General features: G+C 34.9%; 1 protein-coding gene across 1 annotated transcript in view; it reads right to left on the bottom strand.

The window, feature by feature from the left end:
• Window positions 1-3,204: 3,204 nt before the first annotated feature.
• Window positions 3,205-20,118, bottom strand: part of slc1a7b (solute carrier family 1 member 7b) — a 59,975-nt gene continuing 43,061 nt past the window's right edge. Inside the window, exons 3-7 of the mRNA XM_073822756.1 lie at window positions 19,735-19,968; window positions 18,412-18,606; window positions 10,402-10,536; window positions 10,033-10,132; window positions 3,205-4,386 (exon numbers count right to left, since the gene is read on the bottom strand). Coding sequence (XP_073678857.1) covers window positions 4,123-4,386; window positions 10,033-10,132; window positions 10,402-10,536; window positions 18,412-18,606; window positions 19,735-19,968 — 928 coding nt within the window. The 3' untranslated portion in view covers window positions 3,205-4,122. The remainder of the gene's footprint in view (window positions 4,387-10,032; window positions 10,133-10,401; window positions 10,537-18,411; window positions 18,607-19,734; window positions 19,969-20,118) is intronic.

Below are 20,118 nucleotides of genomic sequence, written 5' to 3'. Positions count from 1 at the left end.
CCAGGGGTGAAAACTTTCGAACAGAATGAAGATGTGTAAATTTTTCATTATTTTGCCTAATATCATATTTTTTATTTAGTACTGCCCTTCAAAGCTATGGAAGATAGTAACATGTTTCCCAGAAGACAAAATAAGTTAAATTTACCCTGATCTTCAAATTCTAAAAGCTCTTAATGCATCGTGTTTTCTTGTGAAGTTGTCCTCAATGTAAAAAGATGGATCTCAAAAGCATAGTCATCGCTGGAAAGGGTTCAAATACACAAAATTGCTTTAAAACCAAAGAATTTGTGGGACCTGAAAGGTTTTTCTGAAAGACAGTGGGCAGTTTTACTGTTCAGGACAAACAAGGGACTCATGAAAACACTTGAAATTGGGTATTTTTTATAAATTCAACTATTAGTTTTTTCTTGTGGACTATATATAAATATGATTTATTTGAAATATCTTATTCAGGTCAGTACTCAAAAAATGACATGACATGAATTTTGTATGATCCCTCTTGTTTTGGTAAAATAAATAATATTTAGCAGATTTTGCAAGGTGTATGTAAAATTTTGACCTTATGTGCACATGTTATGTTTTTACTGTAAAATTTTAAATTTTAACTTGACATCTCTCTTATTTTATATACACATAACAAATGTTGTGTGTTAAGCTTTTTCTATCTTTAGCTATTTCTAAGCTCAATATATCTACTCAGAAACTGTGTATCTTAGTAATGGACTGCCACATCAGTGTCCAAAACTTTTTTTTTTTCGCCCACAAACTCAAACAAGAATGATTAAATGCAGCTGATGAGAGAAATGGTGAGTGATGTCGCGATTAATTTATTTTCTTATACGAAATGAGATCACAAGAAAACAAGATGAAAAAATCTATAGCCTCTTTAATTGCGGCATTTACAAGTTTCCAATAAAGCTGCCGTCTGATAAATCCCCATACGTCTTCTCTCTGCATAGGTTTCTCCGTGCATGGAAATCCTGTCAGTGTTCACCCATGGAGAACAGAATCGCTTCCTGTGCATCAATGTCAAACGCAGAGAGAGGGATTTCAGTCTAATTCAGTTAATCACAAAGAGCACATGGAGCACTCTATATATGTCAATGAGAAAAGCTGTGAGTACAGCTGAGCGCTTTAATCAGCTCTGAGAGTCGGCAGTAGCCGGCTGTGAACCGGCCTGCGTGCCACGGCTTTACTGAGATGGGCCTTCGTAATCAGCACAAATGAGAGTGGGCCGTGCTTCAGCAGAGATTAGAGACAACAGCCAACCACGACACACGTTGAAATGTCAATGTAGGTTTCATATTTAGTATTTCCATAGCTGTTATTAGTTTACGGTGCAAGAGTGAAGCTACTTAAGTACAATTGTCCCTGGAGCAGTATTTTTCCTTTCTTTTAGGGCGTTTAGGTCATTTATATCTTACCTATAAGTAAAAGTGTCTTCTCTCTGTAAAAATGTAGCATTGCTCATTTGCTCACCAAAGGATCCTCTGCAGTGAATGGGAGTCCAAACAGCTGATAAAAACATCACAATAAACCACAAGTAATCCACACCACTCCAGTCCATCAATTAACATCTAATGAAGCCAAAAGCTGTGTGTTTGTAAGAAACAAATCCATCATTAAGACATTTTTAACTTTAAATCACTGTTTCTAGCTAAAATCTGAATCCTGTTTCCATAATATTGCTTTCTCCAGTGAGAAAAAGTCGCCTGGTCTGAATCAGGAGAGAAATATGCACAGATCAAGCACCGTTTACAAGAGAAAACAGTCCGAAACAGCTCTAAACAAATATGCTGGTGGGTTTTGATGTGAGAGGACAACAATTTAAACTTAAAACCGCTCTAATGATGGATTTGTTTCTTACAAACAAACATTTTAATTGATGGACTGGAGCGATGTGGATTATTGTGATGTTTTTATCAGCTGTTTGGACTCTCATTCTGACGGCACCCATTCACTGCAGTGGGACCATTGGTGAGCAAGGTATGCAATGCTACATTTCTCCAAATCTGATGAAGAAACAAACTCATTTACATCTTGGATGGCCTGAGGGTGCGTATATTTTCAACAGGATATTGTTTCTGATATCCTAGCGTAACATTTCATACAGCGTAGCGTGTTTTCATACTTGCGTGAAGTATGTTTCAGGCCTAATTTAGCACACTTTCTGAAATGTGCATGACACATTCCAGACTCATTTGCTGAAGATACAAGCTCATCTACATCTTGGATGGCCCGAGTGCGAATACATTTTCTTTAAATTTTCATTTTTGGGAAAGGATATTGTTTCTATATATCCTATCGTAGCATTCGCTGTGCTTTCGTATTTGCGTGAAGTATGTTTCAGGCCTAATTTAGCACTCTTTCTGAAATGTGCATGACACATTACAGACTTAAATTGAGTTTTAAATAATCTAGTTTTAAAGCCCATATGAGTACCTTAAGTGGTTTCCTCAGTGCTTTTTGATTTATTCATAACCATAATTTGCTGAACGCTTTACAGATGTACCTGAGAACAGTTGTTAATTGATGGACTGGAGCGATGTGGATTATTGTGATGTTTTTATCAGCTGTTTGGACTCTCATTCTGACGGCACCCATTCACTGCAATGGAACCATTGGTGAGCAAGGTATGCAATGCTACATTTCTCCAAATCTGATGAAGAAACAAACTCATCTACATCTTGGATGGCCTGAGGGTGCGTATATTTTCAACAGGATATTGTTTCTGATATCCTAGCGTAACATTTCATACAGCGTAGCGTGTTTTCATACTTGCGTGAAGTATGTTTCAGGCCTAATTTAGCACACTTTCTGAAATGTGCATGACACATTCCAGACTCATTTGCTGAAGAAACAAGCTCATCTACATCTTGGATGGCCCGAGTGCGAATACATTTTCTTTAAATTTTCATTTTTGGGAAAGGATATTGTTTCTATATATCCTATCGTAGCATTCGTTGTGCTTTCGTATTTGCGTGAAGTATGTTTCAGGCCTAATTTAGCACTCTTTCTGAAATGTGCATGACACATTACAGACTTAAATTGAGTTTTAAATAATCTAGTTTTAAAGCCCATATGAGTACCTTAAGTGGTTTCCTCAGTGCTTTTTGATTTATTCATAACCATAATTTGCTGAACGCTTTACAGATGTACCTGAGAACAGTTGTTAATTGATGGACTGGAGCGATGTGGATTATTGTGATGTTTTTATCAGCTGTTTGGACTCTCATTCTGACGGCACCCATTCACTGCAGTGGGACCATTGGTGAGCAAGTGATGTAATGCTACATTTCTCCAAATCTGATGAAGAAACAAGCTCATCTACATCTTGGATGGCCTGAGTGCGAGTACATTTTCTTCAAATCTTCATTTGTCGAACAGGATATTGTTTATGTATATATATACTATTGTAGCATTCGCTGTTTTCGTGCTTGCGTGAAGTATGTTTGAGGCCTGCATGACACATTACAGACGTAAATTGAGTTTTAAATAATCTAGTTTCAAAGCCCATATGAGTGCCTTAAGTGGTTTCCTCAGTGCTTTTTGATTTATTCATAACCATAATTTTCTGAGCGTTTTACAGATGTAGCTGAGAACAGGTTTCGTAAAACAGGGAGAGGAGAATATCTGATAACATAAAACATTCAGTATCATAGTGAACGTTCTTCATGCACACCTGTGAGCTTTACAATATTTTTGCACATTTTTAAACACAAGATATAAAATTATATACACACTTGAGAAATAAAAAACACGTTAGAATACATATCTAAGTTGTATTTACAATTCAGTCTTGCATTATTCTACAGGTAAAGCTTCGCTCTCAAGGCCTTGAATGCATTGTGCTACTACCCAGAGAAACAGGCTGGCTTGGTGTTGTGGACCTTGACCTGCTTTCTCATCCCATCCCAGCATTATCTAACACACTGAATGGGTGAACCGGGATGTGCTGCCAACAATGGCATTACTGGGGCAGTGGCCCATATGTGCAGGGGCTGTCCATGTGGTGCCTGTCAGAGAAAAATGCAAAAGAAATTATACACGTTCTGTTGTCCATTCCCATGTAAGTGGATTCTTTTTGTCTGGCTGATTTCAGTCTGCGGGTTTCGATGGTCGCTATACGTTAGTCTCCAGACCGTTCATGTCAATGGCACAGTGGTCCTTGTCTCTGTGTTTCAGGTGCCGTGGTGGAACAGGCGGCTTTTTCCGATCGGGAGGAGGTGGACGGACCCCTTCTTCCAGCTGCATGAGACGGGCCACGTCTGGGGGAATGTGCTCAGGTTTGCCCCCTGGTGGCGGGGGCTGGAAACTACCATTGTTCTGCTGACAGTTTGGCAAACCCGGGTTAGTCGTGGGCTTCGTTTCACAGATAAGAGGGACCTATTGAGGAATAGGGAAATGTGAATTTATATTTCTTCTTTTTCAGTTTGACTGAAATCCCTTTTGGTGAGGTTTCTACTGTCAGACTACCAGAAAAGTATACATACTATATATACACACATACACTACCAGTCAAAAGTTTTTGAACAGTAAGATTTATTTATTTATTTTTTTGCTTACCAAGCCTGCATTTATTTGATCCAAAGTAGAGACCTGCAATCCCGCAGGAGTACCGCGGGACCCAACGCAACGGCGCGGGACAAAACTTGATGGGCAAGTGCGGGTGCGGACTGCGGGAAAATAAAATGATTTGCGGGACTCCCGCAAAATAGAAATATCTAAACGTAAAATATCTAAATACAAAAAATTGTTATTCATCTACTGCACAAAAGCAGCAAGATCAACATAAATATGATCAGTAAGCGCTAGAATAGGCAGTTTCGATTTAAAACTTGTTTGCAGTGTGAGCAATGTAGCCATCTGCTGATTTCTGGAACGCATCGCCAATCAGTGGTGCTTAAGTTAAAATCCACTCACTGCTCAAAAGTATTGAACAGTGCTGAATATTGGGTGCTTATGAATTACACTCAAAGTGTAGACATGTATGAAATATTAATTGTGCATAATATCCATTGTGTTATAAGAGCTTTATGAGATCGCGTATGTACTGAGATGTCAGCTTTAAAAAAGCTTTGTTTGTTTGCACTCTGCTGTGGATGTACGCAGTAGCTTATGTTTGCTTTTTTGTTAAGAATAACAGTGGTTTGTGAATGTTGATGCTTAGCCTAAATAACAAATATTTCATACAGAGCATTTATTCTGGGGTCTAGTGGAACTTACAAGATGTTACAGAAGTGTTGAATGTAAATTCAATCGATGTACTGAAAAAATCTATATTTATGCGGGCTTTTGCGGGCGGGAGCGGGACAAATCATGAATGTAGCGGACGGGAGCGGGGCGTGATAATGTATATTTCTGCGGGAGCAGGCGGGAGCGGGACTGAAAAATCCGTCCTGTGCAGGTCTCTAATCCAAAGTACAGCAAAAACAGTAAAATGTAATTATTTTTACTACTTTAAAATATTTAAATAACTGTTTTCTATTTGAATATATTTTAAAATGTTATTTATTCCTGTGATCAAAGCTAAATTATGATTACCCCAGGCTTTAGTGTCACATGATCCCTCAGAAATCATTATAATATGCTGAGTTGCTGCTCAAGATAATAAAATATTATTATCATCAGTATTTAAAAAAGTTTTTGTCAGGATTCTTTGATTAATAAAAAGATCCAAATATCAGCATTTATCTGTAATAAAAAGCTTTTGTAACATTATAGACTATACTTCAAAGGCTTGGTGTCAGTATACATTTTTTTTTTTTTTTTTTTGGAAAGGCATTACAGAAATTAATACTTTTATTTAGCAAGGATGCTTTACTGATGATAAAAACATTTATATTTTACAACATATTTCTATTTCAAATAAATGCTGTTCTTCTGAACATTCTATTCATCAAAGAAACCTAAAAAAAATAAATCTATATTATATTATATTTTCAACATAATACTACTAATAATAAATGGTTTATGAGCAGAATATTAGGATGATTTCTGAACGATCATGTGACACTGCAGACGAGTAATGATGCTGAAAATTCAGCTTTGAAATGACAGGAATAAATTACATTTTAAAATGTATTCAAGTAGTAAAAATATTTCAAAATGTACTGTTTTTGCAATACTTTGGATAAAATAAATCCAGGCTTGGTGAGCACAAGAGAATTATTTAGAAAACAAAAATACCTCTGGTTTTGTAAGTTAAAACTACATAGAAACATTTAAGTAACTCTAATAAAAATATCTAAAGTAAAATTATATAAATTATCGAAATTAAGGTAACAAAAATATGCAAAATATGAATAAACTAAAGTAGATAAATAATACTAAAACAGTCTTTTTTGTTGTTGTTGTTTTCTGACATGTTTTTTTTTTTTAATCTCACCAGCTACAAAAAAGCACAAGGTGTACAAATTACACTGTAAAAAATGAACATGAATTTAACAGTAAAAAACTGTAAAAATGCTACGGTAAAAACCTGTGAAATGGTTAACTGTAAGTTTCCCTTCTATATACGGTGAAAAACTGTGTTGGACATTGCATGTAATTTACTACTATGGTAGTATACCGTTTTTGGAAGTGAAAAGGAATGAAGCATTTACAGTGAATAACCGTAAATTGACATTCCCAGAATTCCCTGTTTCATTTTTTTTATTTAGTTTTTTGTTGACATAACTTTTTCTTCTTAGTTTTTTCTTGACAGTTTTCAAACGGTTGGTATATTACCATTATATCAGTTAATGAAATTACGGTATTTACCTGTAAATTTAAGTGAAAACCGTAAAACAAAAAACATTGCTACCATATTTTTTACGGTAAACTTCTGGCAACCACAGCTGCCAGTATTTTACCGTAAATTGTATGATTTTTTTTTTTTACAGTGTATGGTTTACTCATATACATAAAGAAACTTGTTCAAAGAGTTTGGGAGAAATGAGAAGAAATCAGCTTTTATAATAAAAAAATATATATATTACTTCTGATGTTAAAAGTTCTTTATGGAACCATTTAGACAAAAAAGGTTCTTCTGTGGCATCGTCAAGCACCTCTATTTTTAAGAGCGCATCAGCACGGCTGATGGCTGTGTTTCATGTCAGTGATAGATGCAAGCATAAATTTAGTTAGAGATGATATATTTGTCATAAAACATAAGCGCTAGTATAGTGTAGAGGTTAAATCTCATATCTTATAATCAAGATTCAAACTCTGTAATGCGAAAGCCACAAGCTATTATCATGTTGCTCTTGAGCTAGTTTGTCTAGTCAAAGAGTCCCTGAAATAAGTGGCAATTGAATAAAATTGTCTACTAAATGACTACTTAATGACTGAGAGTGGAAAAATAAGATTATCACACAAGCACTCTCACGTCCTGGAGAATAATTAGAAATGGCCATTAGCATATGGTGTACATATTCCTTTAGGATAAATTGTATGTTTTCCAAGCCATTATCCATAAATTGGATGCCTATGTGTCTGTTTCGACCCATTTGTAACATATGTACATACTTTTTTTCCACTTCGTTGTGACTATCATGTCTCTCTGTTTGTTGATATCTGTGTGCAATAGTCAAGAACTCTCTTTTCGCCACTAAGTTTGTCCTGATTTACCAAACCGTGGCATCCTTGAGATGTCTTTTTGATTGCGGTACTCAGTCTCAAAAGTACGAATCAAGTGACCTGACTTGTTCAAGGAAAAATCATTGAAGCACACTTGAGTTTTCGTTGTCATTGAGAATCATGTTAATGCTTGTCTTCCATTCAAATGTGCATTTGTTCATTGGCGTAAAAAATGGATGAAATTTAGATTACATTTATATTTGTCCTTATGAGACACTGACAAAGACGTGAAATATCATTCAGAGAGGACTGTGGCCATGCAACTTGTAATTTGAGAAAACTGGTTCAAATGAGTTCATTGAAATGATTGTGGGTAGGTACTTTGCGCAATTCTTATTATTTCCAAAGCAGCTTTACAAAGAATAGCACTTCATGAACCCCACAGAGAGCACACAATGGGAGGGAAGAACTCTTTAAGATGATTAAGAAATAACCTTGGGAGGACCGAACTCAGTCTTTGTTTGTGTGTGTAGTGGTGTTTGTGTAAATAATATGCAGGTGCAAGTGTGGGTTTTACTCTACATGAGTCTGTTCTGTTGCATTTAAAGACAATACATTAAATTATCATTGGATATGCATTAAACCATTTATAATTTTGCATTATCATTGTATTTTGTGGAGTAATGTAAAATTGAGAAATTGAACTTTTTTGGTTAAAGCACTTGAAAGCACTTTCTGGTCTACAATTTTTTGACAGTACTTTAGATATACACTGTATCTTAAAGGATTGGTTTACTCCTGAATTAAAATTTCCTGATATTTGACTTAACCCCATGTCATCCAAAATGTTAATGTCTTTCTTTCTTCAGTCTAAAAGAAATTAGGTTTTTTGAGGAAAACATTCCAGTATTTTTTTTTCTATATAATGGACTTCAATGGGAAACAATGGGTTGAAGTTTCAATGCAGCTTAATGGGCCGAAGGCCAGTTTTTTTCCATTGCATAAATTAAATAGCCAAAATGTAATTTTTACAGTTTTGTCTTTTCAAAAAAAAAAAAAAAAATCAGTTACGATTTAAAAATATTTACTTAACACTGAACATTTTTAAAATTCTAGTAGACATTATAGCCTACCAACAAAGCACAATTTAAATTAAAATGAATAAGTAAAATAATATTCTTTGGCCATTTCTAAGACCCCCTTCTTCCCCTTCATGTGTTTTTTAATGTACAAGCAAAGGAAAATGTTATAATAAATGTATTAATAGAGCTGTTGTAATGATTGTTATTATTTTTGTCTTTTTTATTTTACTTTACAGAACAACAGTAAAATCACAGTACTAACATTTATGAATGTTGTCTTTTATTTTGGCGGAAACCCGCAGAAATAGCAGATAACAGGAGCAGGTTTATGAATGATTCTCATTTCATCATGCAGGTTTCCCTCGCGCTTTGGACTTTGAACCTGGCTAACAAGCTCCTGCAGTGCTGTCAGAATAAATACAATTAGTGCAGTTATTAGACAGCATAATGTTCTGTAGTTTATTTACTAATGGTTTAAAGCCATTTGCGATTTCAACCAGCAACAACTACCTCTTTCTTTTCTCATTGAAGACATGTGGTGTAGTACTGTCGGTGTTCATAATGATTTTTGTTTCTCGGACAGTTTTAAATGCTTCCACACTGCCGACATGTTTGCTGCATTAGTGTGAGCCTCTATTTGATCTCGTCACGTCATTGTTTGATATAATTTATTTGACCTTTTTGCTTATTTGGCTGAACACTGCACTGTAAAAAGTGAACAGTTGGATCAACTTAAAAAATTACTTCAATTGGTAACACCTAAAAAAATTAAGTTGATTGAACTAAGATTATCTAAGTGTGGTAAATCACACTTAAATAATCTTAGTTCAATCAACTTAAATTTTTTAGGTGTTACCAATTTAAGTATTTTTTTTTTTTAAGTTTATCCAACTGTTCACTTTTTACAGTGTGGAATAACTTTTTTTTTTTTGCTATTTTTGGCTGAATAATTTTGGTTGCAGAACATTCTGTGCAACCCCTAGCAAAAACCTCCAACTTCAAAATCGCCCAACATAATTGTTTTACCTTTTTTTGTAAAGGCATTTGACTTTCTTTGCACGTTCACTTTGTAAACACTATACTTTCACATACATCACATGTGACCTTTCTAACATGACTATGTAATGCATGAAGTCAAGCTATTGCAGTGTAGAGCATTTTGAATCCCGCATTGAATCCCGCTGGCCCCTATTAAAGTCCACTATATGGAGAAAAATCCTGAAATGTTTTCCTCAAAAACCTTAATTTCTTTTCGGCTAAAGAAAGAAAGACAATTTTAATTCTAGAGTGAACTAATTAATTAAATAATTTAAAAATATAATTGGTTAACTACAGATATGATGTTAATTGCTGGTACCCCCCCCCCCCTCCACCCACCCAGGTAACTCACCCCATCTCCCTCTTTGATGAAGTCCTTTCTGCAGATGTGTGCCATGATTCCTGTGGCCAGAGCATCTCCCATCACATTGACCATGGTGCGGAATCGGTCTCTGAAGAGGTGAGGACAAACAAATATGACAGACAATAACTGTAAATATCTAAATTCATTTTATGATAGAAGTGAGCATCAAAGTGAAATGCAAAATGAGTTAAATTTCAGCTTAGTGCTCAAATATGCCTGCCTAGCGCACATTAACACAGAAAAAAAAAATGGATAAGCAGGACAATAGCATGCAAAAACACTTTGTTGTGTGACTGGCCCATAATGGTGCAGGTGCACTGACATAAATAAATAAATATCCAGCACATCAATACTTACAGGGCCCAATCAACAGCGATGATGAGAGTGATGTCATCAGTGGGCAGTCCGACGGATGTTAACACTATAACCATAGTGACAAGGCCGGCCTGTGGGATCCCGGCTGCACCGATGCTTGCTGCTGTCGCTGTAATACTGGAAAACATGGTAAACTAATCATTACACAGCAAACATAACTCTAGTATCTAGAGGCCATTTAGAGTAAATACATGATGTGATTTTCATTTGGGGGCAGCCATGGCACTTCAAATTCCTTATTTTCATACTTGGCCACACGTCACGTCCTTTCCATTTCCTTTCCTTCGGGACAAGCTACTTCATTTAAAAGCTAATATGGGTAGGCAGATCAAAGGCCCGATATATTTGCACAAAATGCATGCAAATTTTGTGAATGACAGATAACCAGTCTTCATGCAAACAGTGTAGACAAACAAAATTAAACAGAGTGAGCAACTGAACAAAAACATGCTCTTACATGCATGCTTTCATGCATATGCAACTCTTGCAACCTCACAGGTGTCAAAGAACAGTAGTCTTGTGTATCTGCTGCTCAAGGTTTAACACTTTTCAACAGCCGGTGGTTTAATGCACACTGCTGCACTGAGGAATAACACATATCGATGTCACGCTTCGATCCGCACGCCATTTATAATGCAACAGGAGGAATAAAAGATGCTCTGACCTTCTCTAGTGAACTAATGAGTCTCTAATGAGGAGCACTGTTTGGTTTTTTAGGTAGATTGGTGGAGAAGAGATTGACTATGAAACTTAAACGCAGTGTCATTAGCGAGAGTTTTGGGGTGCTTCAAAAAGTTAGGAGCACCCAATGAATATTAAGGAGCACCACAATTGGCAATCGAGCAGAACAGCCAGCACTCGTCACGACATTTCTTTTTAGTAATGCGTCGATCTTGATTCTTCATGTCGATGTTTTACAAGCAAATGGGCTGATTCTGAAAGCCTTTTTTGAAATATTTATTTTACGCCTTAAGCAAGGGACAAGAATGAATGAAAATATGAGCACATGAACAAGATGTTTATTTTCTCGATTACAGGTAGAGCCATTTACATTAGAGGCAACCACTAAATTTTTTAAAGAATCTACAGTATGAATAACAAAAAATAAACGAAACAGTTCTTTCTTAGTTGTATTAAATCCAGCCATAATCAAAGTAGGCTACTCTCTCAATATTCAAAATGCAAATAGAGCTATAGACAACTACACATCCTATTATAGCCTACATACTAATATGTTCCGGATAGGGGTGGGAAGATCGTTCCACCAGGCAGGAACGGCAAAAATGTTCTGGAAAGTGATTTCATCCCTCTCTGTGGTGGTACAATGAGGTGTCTCTCACTAGAGGATCTCAGACTTCTGGAGGGAGTGTAGATTCATAGTAGCGAGTGGAGGTAGGCAGGTGCTGAGCCCATGGCTGTTCTATATGCCAGCATCGGTGTCTTGAACTTGATGCGAGCCACAACAGCCAGCCAGTGCAAGGAGATAAAGAGAGGTGTGACATGGGCCCTTTTGGGCTCGTTGAAGATCAGTCGTGCTGCTGCATTCTGAATCATTTGTAGAGGTTTGATTGTACATGATGTGAAATGACCAGCATGTTTCAGCTTTACTCAAAATGATATAATAAATGATCTGTGGGATATTTTAAGCTGAAACTTCACAAGACATTCTGGGGACACCTGAGACTCATATTACATAATGTAAAAAGGGGCATAATAGGTCTTCTTTAATATAAGCAATGCAATAAATGCATGCTGCCACTGCACTGCGTAAGTGTGCAGAGCCAGTTCTGTAACCTGTTAATGTACAGTACAGGCCAAAAGTTTGGACACACCATCTCATTCAAAGAGTTTTCTTTATTTTCATGAAACTTTGCTCGAAGTATCGCCTGGGTCTCTACACATGAACTCAAGCATTGAGAACATTGTTTGTGTACAGAGAGTTTACTAAAAAGAAAGGTTTTGAACAACTCACTTTGACTGTTTGAGTTTCCTCTCGCGGCCGTCTTGCCAGTCAAGAAGTGTCGATCTCCGAATGCGAATTATAATTACCATTAGGTAAAAAACATTGAATAATACTTTTTATGTATGAGACTACCTCTTGAAGCTCATCAAGAGAATGCCAAGAGTGTGCAAAGCAGTAATCAAACCAAAAGGTGGCTACTTTGGAGAACCTAGAATACGACATATTTTCAGTTGTTTCACACTTTTTTGTTATGTATATATAATTCCACATGTGTTAATTCATAGTTTTGATGCCTTCAGTGTGAATCTACAATTTTCATAGTCATCAAAATAAAGAAAACTCTTTGAATGAGAAGGTGTGTCCAAACTTTTGGTCCGTACTGTAGGTGTTGCAATAGATGCATGCTGCTTTTGACCAATTTGGAGTAAACAATCACAGTTACGACAGCTGCACGTGCATTTTGTTGGCAGAAAAAAAAGTGGAGGGAAACAGGTAAAATCTATGGAACGAGAAAAACAATTATTGTTACGTCTTTGGATGTCAGAATCAAAATGCAAATTATTTTTATAGAATACTGTCGTAATTTTTAAACTAAACACAGATGTTTAAACGGATGAAATGACAAGTTGATTTTTCTTATCAGAATTGTGCCATATAATCTCAGAATTGCAAGAATAAAGCCAGAATTTTGAAATATAAACTCCAAATGAAATTTTACAAATTCTTTTATTCCAAGGCTTCCATAGACCGCTACTTGAAAACTGTAATATTCTGCCACTAGATAAGCTCCGTCCACAAAAAAACATCATCACTGTTTGCAAACACCAAATTGGTCTATTGCACTGCTTACATGAGTTAAGTGAATTCGGTATGCTGTTAATATAAGCACAGCAATAAATGCATGCTACCATTGCACTATTTAAAATTGCTGAGTGGATTCTGTAACCTATTAATATAGATGTCGCAATAAATGCATGCTGCTATTGCTTTCCTTACCTGTGCTGAGTGAATTCTATGACCTGTTAAAAGCACTGCAATAAATATCCTGCTTATGTCCTACATTTGAGTCAATTCTGTAGCCTATTAATATAGGCGTTGCAACAAATGCACGCTACTATTGTACTATTTACGTTTTCTGAGTGAAATCTGTAATCTGTTAATATAGATGATGCAGTAAATGCATGCTGCGATTGCACTGCTTACGCATGTGGTGTGAAACAGACTCGTTCAACCCCCAACACTGATAGCAAGGCATATGAAAGCTAGAGAGATGAGAGAGAGATGGCTGATGGATTTTGGGATGACTGGGTGGGTGGCACAATTGAAAATTGCATAATAATCCTGTGGTAAGACAGCCATGTGACAGCCGCATTTATCCCTGTAACAGCGCTGCACAGATGCTCTCTGGCACTCTGTCCTTGTCTATATCTCTATACCCTCGATTTCTTAATCTGACCTTCCATTCGAAAAATTGTGAGGTCGACTCGTGACATCACTCTGTTGTAGTATGCACTTCAATTTATGTGCTTGATGCTCCTTTCAGTCCAGACGAGATGACTAAAATATTTAGGAGTCTGTGGCGTTGCAGACCTGAGGACACCAAAGCTCTGAGATAACGCTGCATGCCAAATAATGAAGTGAATGATGGTTCTGTCAGGCTTGCATCATCACATCTGCGGTGGATGTCTTGTGCACGAATAAATACAGCCCAAATGAGCATGTGCACGCGCTCACATGGATGGAGGAAATGTACAGGGAATGATTTGAAAAACACATGAATAGCAATTGAAAATTCCAGAATAGTTCAGCATTTATTATATTATATTACTTTATATATATTTTTACCTTTTACATTTTTTCAGCAGATCCAGAAAATGCATATTGTGAGCTTTTCAGTCAGCACTTGCAGATAACTTGCATCAAGTTTCACAAATGTCTTCAAACAATGGGTGAGTGGTTCACTTCAACAGTATATATTGCTTTATAATGCACTTTCAACATGTTTTCTGCTGATTTCAGCAAAAATAGTCACAGAAACTCTGCTATGCATTCGCATTCTGCTTAAACAAGCAGTGTGAATACTTATAAATAAATGCACCCTACAGTCAAGCCTGAAATTATTCATGTCCCTGGCAAATTCCGACTTAGTTACTTTTAGTCAACCAGCAAGTTTGTTTTTTTTTTGTCCGGAAATGACACAGGCTTCTCCCAAAAGATAATAAGACGATGTACAAAAGGCATCATTGTGGAAAAAAATATTTCTCAGCTTTTATTTACATTTGAATAAAAAGTGGCATGTCCAAAATTATTCATACCCTTTGCAAACTGTCACAGTCTATGGGAAAATCCAAAGTTCTATACAATTCTGAATAGTCCAAGCTGTTCTAAAGCATCCTAATTACCCTGATTCATTGGGAACAGCTGTTTTAATCAACTCAACAGGTGAAAAACAGAAGCTCTCTGCTGTTGGTTTGTGGACAGTCATGGCTAAGACACCCCTAAGAACACCATCCCCACTGTCAAACATGGTGGTGTGAATCTAATGTTTTGGGGATTATTTTTTAGCCGCTGGACCATGAAAACGGCACCATGAAAAAGGAGCAATACATCAAAATTCTCAACAACAACATCAGGCAGTCTGCAGAGAAACTTGGCCTTGCGCACTAGTAGACATTTCAGCACGACAACGACCCAAAGCACACAGCAAAAGTGGTAAAGAAATGGTTAGCAGACAAAAACATTAATGTTTTGCAGTGGCCCAGCCAGAGTCCTGACTTAAATCCAATTGAGAATCTGTGGAGGGAGCTAAATATCAGGGTGATGGCAAGGAGACCCTCCAACCTGAAAGAGTTGGAGCTCATCACTAAAGATGAATGGGCAAAAATACCAGTGGAGACATGCAAAAAGCTGGTCAGCAATTATAGGAAGGTTTGATTGCTGTAATAACCAATAAAGGCTTTTCTATTGATTATTGAGAAGGGTATGAATAATTTTGGACATGCCACTTTTTGTTCAAATGTACGTAAAAGATGAATCATAATTTTTTTCACAATGATGCCTCTTGTACATCGTCTCATTATCTTCTGGGAGATGCCTGTGTCATTTCTAATCCAAAAAAAAAAAAAAAATTGTTGGTTGAATAAAAGTAACTAAGTCAGAATTCGCCAGGGAAATTAATAATTTCAGGCTTGACTGTACATGCAACTGTGAAATAAAGCATAATTCTTTGTGTGCTAAAGCACTAGTTGTATTTATGTTAATAACTCATAAAGCAGGGCTTTTAACACCTGCAAACACTAGAATGTTATATTATATTATATTATATTATATTATATTATATTATATTATATTATATTATATTATATTATATTATATTATATTATATTATATTGTATTATATTATATTAGAGTATGTAAAATCATGACAGAAACATTTTCCTTTTAATTCGATGAAACTGTTTCCATTAAGGCCGTGAGATGTTTCTGTAGCACGTCCATTCAGATCCATAAATGGAAAGATGGATCTTAAGAGCACTTGAGTTCTTTTCATGTGTATATCAACAGCATCTTTTGTAGTTCAGACTGATGCACATTATGAAACTGTGTTGTGGAGATATACATAGAGGGATTTTTTTATGTAATAGGTATAGGGTAAATATGTCCTATGCATCATAATAATGTTATATTTGCAATTTCTTAAAATTGTCAAAAACTTGAAACTGCTTATAAATGAATTTGACGCATGTATCTATGTGACCCAACAGCTAACAATGCATTGTATGGGTCAAAATAATTGATTTTTCATTTATGCAAAAAAAAAAAAAAAAAAAAAAATTGTGTAAATTTCCTACCATAAATATATAAAAACATAATTTTTGATTAGTAATATGCATTGCTAAGAACTTCATTTGGAACTTTATAGGTGATTTTTCTCAATATTTTGATTATTTTGCACCCTGAGATTCCAAATTTTCAAATAGTTGTGTCTCAGCTAAATATTGTCCTAACAAACCATGCATTGATGGAAAGCTTATTCTTTCAGGGTCACATATAAAGAATAATATATAAATATAAATATCAATTAAATAAAATTAATATAAATTAAAATTAAAGCAATTTGTTTCCTTCTTTACCAGGGTCACTTTAACATGTGGAAAAAGCTTTGAATTGGTAAAAAAATTGCATTGTTATTCTATTAAGATATTTCTGTTACATATTATGTTTTCATAAATGATGGATTGCTATTACATAACGCTCTTTTGTGCATCATGCAGCTGGATTAAAGCATCTTTCAGGCCTTGTTCAGTCTCTGGATCATGAAGATCTGCATGTGCAAAATATTGTGAATCCAGAGCTTGCTAGTTAGCTGGAACTGATCGATGGATAGTTCAAACAGGTAAATTTCTAATACTAGTGTTATTTTATTTAATAAAAAATTATTTTTTAAATGTAATTGAGATGCTATTGTAGTTCTTATTATATTATATTTTTATTAATATATACACTATCACTCTAAAGTTTGGGATCAGTAAGACTAGTAATGTTTTTTAAAGAAGTCTCTTATGCTCATCATGAATGCTTTTATTTGATCAAAAATAAGGGAAAAAAAACAATAATCCTGCAAAATGTTATTACAATATAAAATAATGTTTTTTTATTTTAATATACTTCAAAATATATTTTATTCCTGTGATGCAAAGCTGAATTTTTAGTGTCACATGATCCTTCAGAAATCATTCTAATATGTTAAATTATTATTAGAATTATCCATGTTGGAAATTTTGTTGGAACCTCTGATTCTTTTTTTCAGGATTCTTTAAATAACAAGTTAAAAAGAACAGCATTTATTTAAAATATCTTTAAAAAATCTTTTTTTAACAATGTAAATCAATGCTATCACTTTTTATTAATTTAACACATCTTGGTGAATAAAGGTCATTGCAATGATGCATTTTTTTCTTTTTTTTTTCATATTTGTCATTCTTTCTTTTCAAAATGCTTTCTACGGATGTGAAAACACAGAAAATCCAACCTGATCCGAACTTTTTTATGATGGATGAAAATTTCGTAGGCAGTGTGTAAACATGATCGACACAACATGAGGTCGTATTTTTTTTTAATGTGTGAAAATTTCAGATGAACTTAGTGTACAATAACCTTAAAAGTATTAATTTTATATTAAAAAAAAAGACAGAATAAATGTACTGTAATTTACCGATCCCAAACTTTTGAACAGTAGTGTATATTGTTAGAAAAAAATTCTGTTTTAAATAAATGCTGTTCTTTTTTAAAGTTTTATTCATCAAAGAATCCCCCCCAAAATTATCACTGGTTCCAATAAAATATTAAGCAACACAACTGTTTTCAACACTGATAATAAATCAGCATATTAAAATGATTTTTGAAGGATCATGTGACACTGATGCTGAAAATTCAGCTTTGTTCACAGAATTTTATTTTTGATGTATATTAAAATAGAAGAACATTGTCTTCGTAAGAACATCATAATAATATTTCACAATATATATTTTTTTCTGTATTTGTAATAAACACAGTCTTGATGAGCATTAGAAACTAATTTAAAATACATAAAACATCTTTATATATATATATATATATATATATATATATATAATATTTATTTATTTTATTGTATTTCATATTATTTAGCTTTAGTTTAAATTTCAGTCTATTTATGTCTATTTTTATTCATTTAAACATTATTTGTTTTAAAAAAATTTATTGCATTTTTTAAATTGAAAATGAGAAATGTTGCCTTGGAATCTAATTAAAAAATAAACTGAAATATATTATATAATTTTATAAATATAGTTATGTTTAAAAAAAAAATCTTTCAAGTAATGAAAAATCAATGAACCGTAAATAAACATGTCTATTTATCCCCGTCTCATACAGTCTATATATGAGCATTTCGTTATGTTTGCAATTGTTATGCATCTGTTATGGAGATCAATTGTTTGCAAACTTAAATTTCTTACATTTTTAAACTCAATCATTAAGACCTGTACCTGATAGTGATGATTTGGCCGAAGTCAAGCTCATAGTTGTTGACCTGTGCGATAAAAATGGCTGCCACGGCCTCATACAGCGCAGTGCCGTCCATGTTGATAGTGGCTCCGACGGGCAGCACAAAGCGAATGATCCGTCTGTCTATGTGGTTGTTTTCCAGCAGGCACTTGAAGGTGATAGGCAGAGTTGCAGAACTGCAAATTGAAATAAATGCTAAAACACCTGCCAATGCCTCAAACTGTCTCAAAAATTCTAAAATCTCAATATGAACTCAAACTTCTCTCATCATATTCAAACACTTGCACATTTCTTCTAACGCTTGCATGTTTCATATTCAGTATTATTTCCAGAATACTAACAGAATCTGTAACACATTTTACTATATGTAAATCCCATTGTCAGAAAATGAGCATGGTGTGCAAATTCTGTGTGACCCTAAGTATTTCACCATCTGTTGCAACAGTTTCTCTTTATATAATTAAATGTTTTTTATTTATACTCTATGCAAACACAAACACATTATGCAACTACTGCAAGAAAGACTAATGTAAAATGTCACCGTTATAACTTACATATGGAGGACAAACTATCCACCATTATGCATTTTGTGTGTGTGCGTGCTTTTTTTAAGTGGACGCAACATGAACTATAGCCACTGGCAGAGTGACTTTGACAAAATAGTAAGATGAAATTTCTCATGTGGATGAGAGCTTGTGCAATATTTATGATGTGTTCCCTTTCTCTCTCTATAATGTATTTCCATCGGATGGGAGAAAACATTGTTTATTGAGTCATTATGAGTGGAAAATAAGATAAATGTTTAAAAAACATATTTTGCTTGGCTATTTGCACAAAGGCAAGACGGTAAACAGGATGGAAATAATGAGCAGTTTTAATGATGCTGAAAATTCAGCTTTGACTTACAGGAATAAATTACATTTTAACATGTATTCAAATAGAAAACAGTTACTTTAAATTAGAATAATATTTCACAATTTTTTACTGTATTTATGAGCAAATAAATGCAGGCTTGCTGAGACTTATTTCAGAAGCATTAAACAAATCTTAAACATTTCAATGGTAGTGTGTCTTCTAAAATGTTGATATTATTAATCAAACTAGGAAATGAAACACAACACCAGAGAATTCATCAAATTTGTTGCTAATACTAACATTTCTGCTTTCACCACCAGAAATGGTGTCACTTTTTGGAGGATGTCATTAAGGATCTATCTTTTGTTAGTTAAATTGATTTTGCAAAAGACTACCAGGATAAATATGATTGTTTTGTGTGTTTCAGCTGGTGTTTGTGTGTGTTGTACCTGGAGGACGTGGCCAGTGAGATGAGCAGGGCTTGCAGGATTCCTCGGATGTAGACGATCGGGCTCTTCTTGGTGATGAAGAAGTACATGCTGGGCAGGATGAAGAGGCCGTGCAGAATGAGGCCCATCACCACTGTGATGGCATAAAAGCCCAGCTTTTTTCCCATCGCCGACGGGTCGCTCATCTCCAGGATCTTACCGGCCACCAGAAACACAATACCGAATGGGAAGTACCTGCACGGTAAACTAGCTGTAAGTACATTCACAAAATATCCTCTCATACTTCATTGATTCACAAATTTTTAGGGTCACAAATTTCTCAAATTTCTAATTCTGAGCTCCATATTCTCAATATATTATACTGTATGAGTTATAAAAGCCTGA

The sequence above is a fragment of the Garra rufa genome, chromosome 18 (genome assembly GCF_049309525.1).
Source record: "Garra rufa chromosome 18, GarRuf1.0, whole genome shotgun sequence".
NCBI lineage: Eukaryota > Metazoa > Chordata > Actinopteri > Cypriniformes > Cyprinidae > Garra > Garra rufa.
Note: the sequence above shows the minus strand (reverse complement) of the source record. Positions and strands in the feature narration are given on the sequence as shown.